The 11,878-nt window shown below is 37.9% G+C and overlaps 1 protein-coding gene across 1 annotated transcript in view; it reads right to left on the minus strand.

Moving 5' to 3' along the window:
• Positions 1–11,132, minus strand: part of dnajc17 (DnaJ (Hsp40) homolog, subfamily C, member 17) — a 35,528-nt gene extending 24,396 nt beyond the window's left edge. The window contains exons 1-7 of the mRNA XM_055172951.2: positions 10,936–11,132; positions 8,446–8,515; positions 3,493–3,551; positions 3,312–3,399; positions 3,136–3,212; positions 498–591; positions 51–100 (exon numbers count right to left, since the gene is read on the minus strand). Coding sequence (XP_055028926.1) covers positions 51–100; positions 498–591; positions 3,136–3,212; positions 3,312–3,399; positions 3,493–3,551; positions 8,446–8,515; positions 10,936–11,013 — 516 coding nt within the window. The 5' untranslated portion in view covers positions 11,014–11,132. The remainder of the gene's footprint in view (positions 1–50; positions 101–497; positions 592–3,135; positions 3,213–3,311; positions 3,400–3,492; positions 3,552–8,445; positions 8,516–10,935) is intronic.
• Between the last annotated feature and the right edge of the window lie 746 nt (positions 11,133–11,878).

Raw genomic sequence — 11,878 nt, forward strand, 5'->3', positions numbered from 1 at the left:
TAAGTATTTAATATGAGATAATTGTGATTCATTATCAGTTAATCTTATACCTTCAGTTTAGGAGTCACATTACTGCTGTTCTTCCACCCCGATGACGAGTCTGCGAAGACAGAATAAAGAATATAAAGAAAGAGATGAGTTCAATCTAACAGGACACTCGTCTTCTCAGTTCAGGTATAAGACAGACAGACAGACAGACAGACGGCTGTCAGAGTTCATTCAGCACACACAGATACGGTCACTGTCGCTTTCTATTCAAGTTAAGAGTAGAAGAGAGATTGTTTCCAGCACGTCTCCTCACCGCAGACATTCTGACGGACCCCTGAGGGCCCCACTAGCGTGCAAACGCTCCAGTCTGAAAGAGGTGAGCCTGGTTTCACAGCTCACGCCAAGACCTCCCTCATTCTCACGCACACACAATCATTCACTTCTACTTCATTCTATATATATATATATATCATCCTGCATGTGTGTGTGTGTGTGTGTGTATAAATTACCTGTGTGTGTGTTTGTCTCTCTCTGGATCTGCTCTCGCACGAGTCTCTGTTGTTCTTGAAGTTCTCTTGAACCTTCTTCCCTCAGACGTGCGATCTAGAACAGACAAACAATCACACAACTTATACTCAATGAATCATGATCTCTAAATCAACCACATGATACGTAAGGAATAATTAATAATGGGCCGTTGAATTATCCGTCGTGCCGCATTACCACCTTGGCTGTGCATTATTTTCGAATAATTCAACGGCCCGTCAATTATTCAATTAGGAAAAGAGTTAATTGTTTACCACAAAAAAACATTTCTCTGGTGGTTATTTTAAGACATTTGATAGCTCAGGTGTGTGCTTATAGAAAAATAATGCATACCCGTACAACATTTCTCAACCAGAATCAGAACAAAGCATTCAACAGTTTGTGGTATAATCTAAAATAACTGTGTTGAGCTGTTTCACCAACAGTTTTTTCTTTATTAACACAGGGTTCCCACACCTTAGTTAACTTCAAATTCAAGGACCATTCAAGGACTTTCCAGGTCCAATACCCTCAAATTCAAGGACTAAATGTGGGGACACATTTCAAGTGAGATCAAGGTTACATTGGGTTTTCTTTTAAGATACATTGTTACAGTTCCCTTTCGAGGAACTCGCGCTGCGTCACTGAGGTGACACTTTGGGGACGCCTCCAGGGGTAAGTGTGTCTGAATGTGTATATCAAATTCAACCAATGATGAGGCTTAATGACAAAGACAGGGTGACGCAGGAGCCAGGAAGTATATCGCTATCTGAAATATTGCCAAAGACGGCGTTACAGGGATGCAGAAAGTATGGCAAGGGAGACGCAGCGTCTCGTTCCCTTCTCAGGGAACAACAGTTACATACGTAACCCGAGACGTTTTCATGTGTCAAACACAACTATGTAAAAAACATTTTGGTATGAATCAACATTCGCATACAGAAGATATAAGCATTTAAAGTGAACAGTTTAGCACGTGTGCTTAAAAAGTCAAAAATTTTATGATATTATCCTACACCAGTGGTTCTCAAACTTTTTCAGCGAGCGGCCCCTTGTGTACGGCGCATTCCTTCACGCCCCCCCCCCCCAAAGAAAATTTATGACAAGAAACTGTTTTAAAACTCAACTTTTGATTAAACAAAACATATGAAATGATATGAAGTAGTGCTGTTTTTTTAGTAGTGTTATTTTTTTAGGTTTAATTGCACAGAATTCATAATAAATTTATTTATTTTATAAAATGTCATAAAACTGGGGCCCCTCTGGCACCATCTCGCGGCCCCCAGTTTGAGAACCACTGTCCTACACTACACAGGGAATTATATGGATCTTTTTCCAGAAAACTTTTTGCATAAAATAGATTTAAGCACTTTCAATGACCTGTATCTGTGTATGTAGATTTTCAAAAACTTCCCAGGATCTTAATTATTTCCCCCAGATTCACAAACTCTCAAGGATTTCAAGGACCCGTGGGAACCCTGTGGCTATATTTATGGCGTGAGCTGGTTAATCTTTACACAAGTTAGGGGAGGACAATTTGGCATCTCCAATTCACCTAACCGGCATGTTTTTGGACTGTGGGAGTCCCTGGAGTAAACTCACAGTAAGAACACGCAACCTTCACATAGAAAGACCTCCTGACCCGGCTGAGACTCAAACTGGGAAACTTCATCCTGCAACAGTGTTACTCAAAGCAACTTACAAATGAGATCAACAGTATGAGCTTGATTAATACACAAAAACATAAGCAGAAAATCATTCATTTTAAAGATATATGGTGAGATATATTGTGTTTGTGAATGAGGTCAGTGTTTAGGGGTCACACACCGGACGAGAAGCGAAGCGTCTAGGACAAATCTGAGGTATCGTACACCGGACGTACACATTAAATAGCGCAAACTTAGTCAATGCAAAATATACGTTATCGCTAATGATTTGGGACAAATATGATGTTATTTAATGTTCAATTATGTGGCGCAGCAGGGATTTGAGCAGCGTCCAGAATCACAGTAAACAGCTGCTGTCAGGCGCCGCCGGTGTGCGTACATTCATAGAAAATAATGTGTTCTGTTTTTAGATTCGTGGCACGACGCAGTGTTTTTCGTCCGGTGTACGACCCCCTTCAGATATGCACACAAACTCTACACATCAAACATCGACCGGCTGAGATCACAACAACTCAATGTGTTGATGTTACTGCAGTTTTAGGACAGAAGTGCAGACACGTTCCAAGTAAATGAACTTATAAACAACATTTATCAACATCATTATTAAATATCACAAGAAGCTGAACGCTTCACAGAGTCAGAAACCAAATTCAGGAAATGTAATCTTTCCACATGAAAAGAGCAGCAAGTGAATAGTAATGAACTTCTTTAGTTCTGCTGGTAGAGCATGACGCAAGCAACAGTAAGGTCATGGGCTCGAGTCCCAGACAATACACAGAAAACTGGCACCGCAAATAGCGTTGAATAAGTCACCTCAAAAATCAGCGAAACACAGACGGAGAGATGTAATATTCTTAATATGAAACACGGCTCTGGACTCAAACCTGAACATTAATGTGCAAGTAGCCCATAACTTCTGATTGCTTCCAGTTAACAGTTATGAAAAGCATCTTTCCTCCTCTTCTAACGTACGGCTAATTTTGACTTCTTCGCTTTTCTGAGTCTCTGCCTGTTTCTCACGTGTCTCCAAATCTACACACAACGCAAACACAGACGACACAAATGTTACGTGATATGATGGACCGTGTGTGAGGTCATCGCTGTGAAGCAGAATGAGGAAGAGCAGCTGACCGAGTTTGATCTTCTTCCTCTTGTCATCTAGTTTTCGGTTTCTTTCCTCAGCTTGTTTTTTAGCAGCGCAGATCTTGTCGTAGGCAGCCTGAGAGAACAGAAATGATGAAGGTGTCGGTGAATGAGATGCAGATGAACGTGACAGTAAATGATGTATGGATAAATGAAATGTGATTCTTACCCTGGCAGCAGCGTCTGTCAAAACCTCCAAAGCCTGAGAGAGCTGATGAAAGAGTTCAGCTGTACAAGACAAATAAACAAACTCATTTTACTCAAACAGCTACAGCAAGAAAAATGTCTACCTCACCACTAACTAATCCACCAGCTAGTCAATTTAGCATTCTAACAGTGACATCAACGCTGCAAAAAAAAAACTTTCTTACCTGGTATGTTTGTCTTGTTTTCAGTACAAACAGCTAGAAAATGTTAAATTAAGATGCATGTTAAATTTTCTTTGAGAAAAATTACCCAAGAAATCAAGTCTAGTTTATAGACACAAAAACATAAAATTTAAGTCAATTTGTGCTTAACACAAGCAAAAAAATCTGCCAATAAGGTAAGAAAAAAAATGTTTGAATAAATTTTTTTTACCCCATTGGCAGATTTTTTTGTTTGTTTGTTTTAAGCCAAATTCACTTAAATGTTATGTTTTTGTACCTAAAACTAGACTTCTTTTCTTAGGTCATTTTGCTCATCAAAACAATACATCTTGATTCAATAATTTTTAGATATTTGTTATGAAAACAAGACAAACATACCAAGTATAAAAGTAATTTTTGCAGTGAAGCTAGAAATATTGAAAGCGTTCTTAAGCATTTTTAATCAGACTCTTATGTTTAGGTTATGTTTAGGTTATGTTTAGGTTATGGTTAGGTTAGTAATTTCACTTTAATGGCAGTGAAAAGGTTCATCAGTAATTAAAATGTCCTATTTTTACAAATGTCACCTTGATAGTCATTTCATTGCTATTTAACAAATTTGACTGTATTTCGCTGCAAAAGTGCAAGCAAAACCTCCACTTCTAAAAGGAAATCCACTTCTTTGAGCAAGACATAGTAAACAAGTGACTAAAGATACAACTAGAAACATTGCAAATGATGAACGGCAGAAACTTTAGCACACATTACGGGGCGCTGTGATCTGACACATTCAGGTCCATGTTAGGTCTGGGCCTGTATAAGATGTACCAGTATGATAACATTTAGCAAAAATACCACGCTTTCACAGTGCTGCAGTATTGCCATTGCAACACTAAAATGTGTTATTTTTAAATGTCAGGTAAAAAAAAACTTTAAATTATAATATGCTTTCAAAAAATATATAATATTTTCGTAATGTATATTGAATGTAAACATCAAATCATACATCAAATAATGAATTTTGTATAAACACAGCTCATAGCTTGGAGACAGTATCACAGAACATTTTAGTGGTTTTGAAACCTTGACTGTTTAAAACCTCAGTATACCTTGAAACCGGTAACCAGCCCATGCCTAGTCTATGTACTCACGAGCAGTGTTGGGTGTAACTAGTTACTTAATAATTAGTTACTGTGATTACATTTCTTTTCCCTTGATAAAGTACAGTAAAGGATTACTCAGTAATTTAATGACAGTAACTTCTGATGTAATTGAAGTAAATCCTGTGTATGGACTGTAGATCAATAATATATAACACAATAGTGGACATAACATTTAAAGTGTAAGATTAAAATTAGGGATGCACCGAAATGAAAATTCTTGGCCGAAACCGAAAACCGAATAAAGGAAACCATGGCCGAAAAACCAAAACCGAAACACTGGAAGAAATTATTATGCCAATTATTAGTACAATTGCATTTATGACTATCACTGTGTACTAACTTTACTAGGGGTGTGTGATGGATAAAAAAAAAGTTTTTGAGCACAGATCAGATTATTTTTCGGATCAATAAAAAGCGGGTGGGAAAAATCTAATAAACAATAAAGAAATTGCAAACATTTATAAAAAGAACAAAGTTGTACATTAATAAGGTCTGAAATTAGCATTAGGTACAGAAATCAAATTAAATGAATCATAACACAATAAATTAAATATATTATTATTTTTAGAGCTATTTGTCTCTTTGTCATGGGTTGTTTGATCAACATTAATGACACAGACTTAAGTAGGTTAATCTGACTGTACTCTATACATACACTTAAAGGCGGAGTCCATGATGTTTGAAAGCCAATGTTGATATTTGAAATCACCTAAACAAACACGCCCCTACCCCAATAGAATCTGGACCTTCTGTTGATAGACCCGCCCCACACATACGCAACCCGGCATTTGATTTGATTTGATTGGCTATAAGTGTGTTTTGGTAGTCGGCCCGTCTCCTTTTCCAACGCGTTTTTCAAACATCGTGGACTCCGCCTTTAAGACATAAACAAATGTTTTTATTAGAAAAAGAATACTGTCGAGATAATTTTGTTTATATGTGCCCTGTCAGTAACAGAGAGATGTTTGCTTGGTTTTTTTTTAAACGCGTCTCTCTCGTATGTGCACTATTGAGGGCACTTAAACGAGCGCGCACACAGAGAGAGGAGGGTGAATCCCAAACAGCACAACAGTCTCTCCACATAAAAATGTTACATTGTGTTTCGTTGCTTTATTCGCCAAATGTATGTTAATGGACTACAGTATGAGACACATTAGCGCGACTCTCTCTAAATCTTTGCAGACGCGTGCAAACAGCTTGAAACCTGCTTGAGCACGAAAGGGAGGGGTGGGTGACGACTGATCACCGTGAGTGAAACCCAAACACTAGCGCATTTTCGGCCGAAATTTTTGGTGACCGAAATTTCGGTGCACCCCTAGTTAAAATGCATGTATCCTTTTCACTTTAAATACTTTGGTGATTTAATAAGAGTAATGGTAACACACTACTAGTGTAGTTTACAATTCTCACTATTAACAAGTTGGTTATTAGCATTAATATATAATATATTAATCCTGATTCTGCAAAACCAGCTTGTCTGTTAAGAAAATGTAAGCATTGTGGAAATGTGTTTACTGACTGCATATTGTGTGAAAACAACATGAAATGTGTCAATTGTATGGGCACAAAAGACCGATGCTGTGCTATTTGTGTTTAGAGTTCTGAAACTGTTTGGACAAACGCTTGTGAGCGACTGAAAAAACTGTAATAAGCAGTAATTAGGAGCATATTGAGGCAAAAGTAGTGACCAGAAATTGTTTTTGTACTTTTATATGATTTATTCGAGCCATCTTTATATCATTTACTAAATAGGATTTAAAAAGTAAAGAGTAAGCTAATAAGTAATTAAATACTTTTAAGAGAGTAATTCATTATACAGTAATCTAATCACACGATTGAAGATGTAAACTCGACAACTGAAATCTGATATACGCGTGCTGACTTTCCTGAAAAATTGTTTAACGGATTCTGCCAATTCTGGGTATAATCAGATTTGAAGCTAAAATATTTGATGAACGTATCATATGTGCCAATATCATCTTTTCTTTGGTGGAGGTGCCGTTTAGTGCTTTATTTTCAGTGTGTGTGATCCCTGTGATCAAACCAATGCTGTATTAACCAAACTACATGACTACATGTGGGCAGCACATAAACCCTCTTGTTCTTCAATTTCAAAAGCTCAAGGAAAGTCTTTACCCAGGTATATTTTTCTAATGTTTCTCTCCTCTCTATCCTGTTAGCGAACACATTTCCTGAATTAAAGCAGGGTGCCAGCAGTCTCACGAAAGCCGTTCCCACTAATGATACCCTGCTGATTTCCTCCATGTAAACTTGGGGGTCCCCTGCTGCACCCCCACAGGACCACATGAGCAATCAAAGCAATCACACACTGTGGACCTCTAATGACTCACGGATGGCTGAAGAGCTCCTGCTCTCCGCTAACAAGCTTCTGCAAGCTCCGCTTTCACCCCCAAAGGAACCCAAGTTCAGGGTCCTGATGGGGGCTCCGGTTTCACGCTACCTGCGTGATTATAACAGAGCTCGTGTGTGAACGCCGGGCAGCTCGCTGGTTCGTCACGCGAGCAGGTTTCGTGACCCGGGACGTTGGCCTCCGTCTCACCCCCCGTGCAGACTTCAGCTCTTGCGAGGGAATAAACGGGCGCATGTGCGTCTGCATATCCCGCAGTCGTCTCCTCTTTCATTTCACGGGAGGCGAAGCTTCTCCGCTATTCCTTGTTTCCCATTTTTGACTAAATCAGGAATTGTGAAATTCATCCAGAGACCGCAGAAAAAAATTCCCTTTCAAAACACATGCAACTCTCTCCTAAGGTGCACGCTGTGTTTGTCCTGACACGGGCTGATTTTCCCAGCATTGATTATGTACATGTTTCTGTGTAGACCTTAAGAAAAGCCACATGCTGGAGTTTGTAGGATTTGTCGAGCGCTGTAGCCCTGAGCGTTTGTGAAACGTTGGCCAGGTCAAACACAACAGCTTGGCTTTACTTGTTGTCACACTGGATTTCATAGTGAGGGGAGATCAAGTTGTCAAACTGCCCTGCGTCTGTCTGTCTGTCTTGTGACTTCTCTCAGAAGAATACAATGGTGACATTGTCCAAAGACCAGAGATCAGTCTTTAATAACTGAGGAAGACTTTATTTTTTGTGGTAAATATCTGTATAAACATTTCTGATGGGTCATATAATGGAAATGTCTTTGCTCTTTTGAAATGAAAAGTTCTGATCAGAAAAATTCTCACATTATGCATTTGAAGTTAACTTGTAAAACAGTTATGGTTATTATGACACAAACATCAAAACATGTTCACTATTCAGTGTGAACTTAACCACTAAGCTCAGCCAATCATAACAGAGATCATTTGCAAGGACGTTAAGCAAAACCGACTGTTTGATTGTAAAAGGAGAGGGTGGCAGTGGTTCAAATATTTAATGCAAGCACCTTCATTAACATTATAAGTGGTTCAATATTCATGCAGAGCATACAGCAGATACTTTTAGCCAACTTCTGCGTTACAAGTATGCATTTTTAATGAGTATGTGTGTTTCCCTGGGTTCGAACCCATGACCTTACACACTGAGCTATACAGGAGCACAATGCATGAACTGTTAATGCATACAAGAAGTAAATTATACACAAAGATGAAACTTCACTGACCAGCTTTGGGATTGTCTGGGTTTTTGTCCGGGTGACATGATAACGCTCTCTGTCTGTACGCTTTCTTGATCTGTAAAACAGCAACAGCAAAAAAAATCACGTTTTGAGTTTCGTGCACACATCACCGCAAATAAAACATCAGGACCTTTAAATCCAAGTTTATTTTATTATCAAATGCTTTTTGACGCCGTGCCCAAGCCACTGTGTGTTTCTTTGCATTTTTATCTCTTTAATATTTCCGATTCTCTGTTGTATTTGGTGCAGTTATTACATAAAAAGTTATTGCACAAACTTTTACACAACCCAAGACAAAGCAAAGCGGGACCCACTGTTTCCTGGAAAGCATAACCCATTGCGGATGTTTTATAACAATAGATGGTGGTAACGTTCACCGCAAGTCCCACGAGACGTCCGGGCCAAGTGCTCGTCTTAAATCACAGCGCACACATTACTGTCAAACTGCACACGCATCATCCGGCACAAAACTAAAACCTGCATCTGCCAGCAAATTTCAAACATGACTTGCATTTTAGAATAACACGCACTGGAGTATGTGTACATTCTGTACGAGACCTCGGTCAGAAATCTGTTTTCACCATAAACTCCCAGGAGTCTTTGAGAATGTGGGCCGCAAGTCTCGTTGGCCGAGTTCACGACTGTGTTTTTCATTAGTCGATGTCTACTGCTGCTGACAGACGTCTCACAGGAGACAAAGACTCAAACTTGCTTTGGCATCATCTCACTAATACCTTACTAAAGCCTCAGTCAGCTGGGTTCTGCCAGTGCACTTTCACGCCTTTACGCATCAACAGTATTATTATTATTAACCCTGACAATGGTGATAAATTGATCTCTACAGAAGATGGTATGAAATCATCAGGAGCACAGCTGACAAATGTTTGTTTTAGAGACACTGTGAACACTTTAAATAAAACAACAAACACAAGAATGAGTCCTAAAAACATCTTCAGATGTGTGATTGCACATTGCTGAATTGCTGGCAGATACAGTAGGGGTGAGCAGGGCACAAACTAACACAGGGTTAAATCATTTAACACAGCTACTTTACATCTTTTTACAGGGCTAAGTAATCTGTGCTTTTGGTCTTTTTCCTCTTACTGTCAGAAGATCTCCTGTGAATTTCAATGTGTTCTGGAGGCATGAAAGTAAATTTCTTCATCTTATGTTTTTTTTATTTCTAAGTTGGGTGTGTAAGTCACCAAATCCAACCTTATATTATTTTAATCACTGTCTTGTTACCTAAAACATAACAGCGGGGTTAGTTGTTGTCACACAGCCTCAGGTATACAATGATAATAAAATGAAAACAATGTAAATACTATTCATTAAAATAATAACTATTAATACAATATCAGAGGAAATAACTCACTATATACTCACTATTATGATTTATTTATATGCATTGCTGCATAATACAATGATGTTTAGATGAAGGATGATGGATGGATGAATGTGTGGATATCTACAGATATATAAACAATATCCACCTTTAGTATATAGACAGAATTTAATTGAATTATTTGTGTTTATCTAATTGTTCTAGCAGGTGTTACAACAAACCTCCTGTTTGTTACAATGAACCCCACCTATGGAGTAACGTTTGCACTTCTGTCACTTTAAGTGTAATTGTACGATAAATTGTGTAAAAAATGATTCATATAATTAAAATATTTTTTGAATGATAGAGCCAAAGCCAAAAAATGTTACTTTTTTCCCTGCTCTCCCCTAATGACTTGTTTCTTCATTTGTAAGTCGCTTTGAATAAGCGTGTCTGCTAAATGAATAAATGTAAATGTATTTTAGCCTTTTATTTATTATTATAGTATATTATTTAACTTCATACCATAGCAAATGAAAAGCTATTTGAGTGCAAAAGACAAAATTACAAGCTCTCTGCTCCAACATGAGATTCCTGTAATGTAAACTCATCACCATTTCTTTGGCAGCAACGCCACCTACTGGTCATGAACTCCATTACAACACTGTATTTCCAGTAGATTATTTACAGATAATATAATGTGTTAGAAAAAATGTGTTGATTAAATCAAAACACAGCAATTTAGTACCGTAATTACGTCATTTATTGGTCTTACTAAAACAACTATTGTTTATTGGCTAACATCAGTCACTAGATCAGATGATGATACTGTTAGTTAATGTTAATCAATAGACTATAACAATCCTTAAAACAGATAAAAGTGAAAACATGCTCTTATTATGAGCATGTTATACAAAATTTTAAACTCTTTCCATTAAATAGACGAACCAGAAGTGCGTTCATTTAAAGAGATTCTGTGACATCTATTACGCTACATAAACTGTAATATAGATTATCAAATTTATAACAGGAAACATCCCCTCTTTCACCTGAACTTGTTATAAAGGTGAGATTAAAGTAATGTGTCCTTGAAAGGCATTAATGAGATAAAAATGATTATGAATACTGTGATATGTGCAGCTGAGACGCACCTGTTTCTGTGTAGCTGCAGATTCAACACCCAATAACGCGTAAAGATCCATCTGTAAAAGCTCTTTTGTTGACGCCATGCTTTTATTTGGTTGTGAAAATAAAACTATGACGATAATAAAGCTCTTGAGATGTTTAGCACGGGTTTGTGAACTTCTTCAGTGTAATTTTAAAGCAACAGATATCAACACATTACAACTGCACAGCGCCACCTGCAGTCTCGGATGATTTGATGAACTCGCTGTCATGGCATTATACGTTACATAACACTATTATACACATAAATATAAAATAACCAAAAGCACGTATTAGGTTTGATATTATAGATTGATTGTTAAAATAAAGACGTGTGCATATTAGGGTCAATTGCAGAACACTCTTTACGAATGCTTTTCAGTGTATCACTATAAAGATGCACTAAAATATTTAAGCTAAGTGCACTTACTAGATTGTTTGCTCTGTTGGCAGTTGCCAATGAATGCATTAGAAATGTAATTTACAGTAGGTGATACTGTAGCCATTTTTACAGTGAAGCAGATTAAAAAAATAGTAACAATACTTCAGTTATCTGTTCAATAACTTTTATTACATTGTTATATGCTGGTCTCACTCTGATCATCATGTTTTTCTGCAGGTGGGCTGTTTAAACTTGGTATTAAGATGTGTTTTCATCGATCGGATCACAAGTGGACGAGAGAGACACATTACGTTTACACCTGGTATTTAAATCCGTCTCTTTTGTCCACTTTCGACCGCTTCTGTGCTGAATACTATGAGGGGGTGGTCTGTGAGACGGTGGTGGGCGAGTCTCTCTGCTGTCATTCAAACCCGAGCGGGAGTAATTATGAGTTTATATGGACGCAAACTAATATAATGTCGGAGTGCACTGCTTGTTTAGCAAGTAAACATGCTGCACAGTGTTTTTTACATGAGTATGTAAGAGCT

Source organism: Misgurnus anguillicaudatus, chromosome 7 (genome assembly GCF_027580225.2).
Source record: "Misgurnus anguillicaudatus chromosome 7, ASM2758022v2, whole genome shotgun sequence".
NCBI classification, from domain to species: Eukaryota; Metazoa; Chordata; class Actinopteri; order Cypriniformes; family Cobitidae; genus Misgurnus; species Misgurnus anguillicaudatus.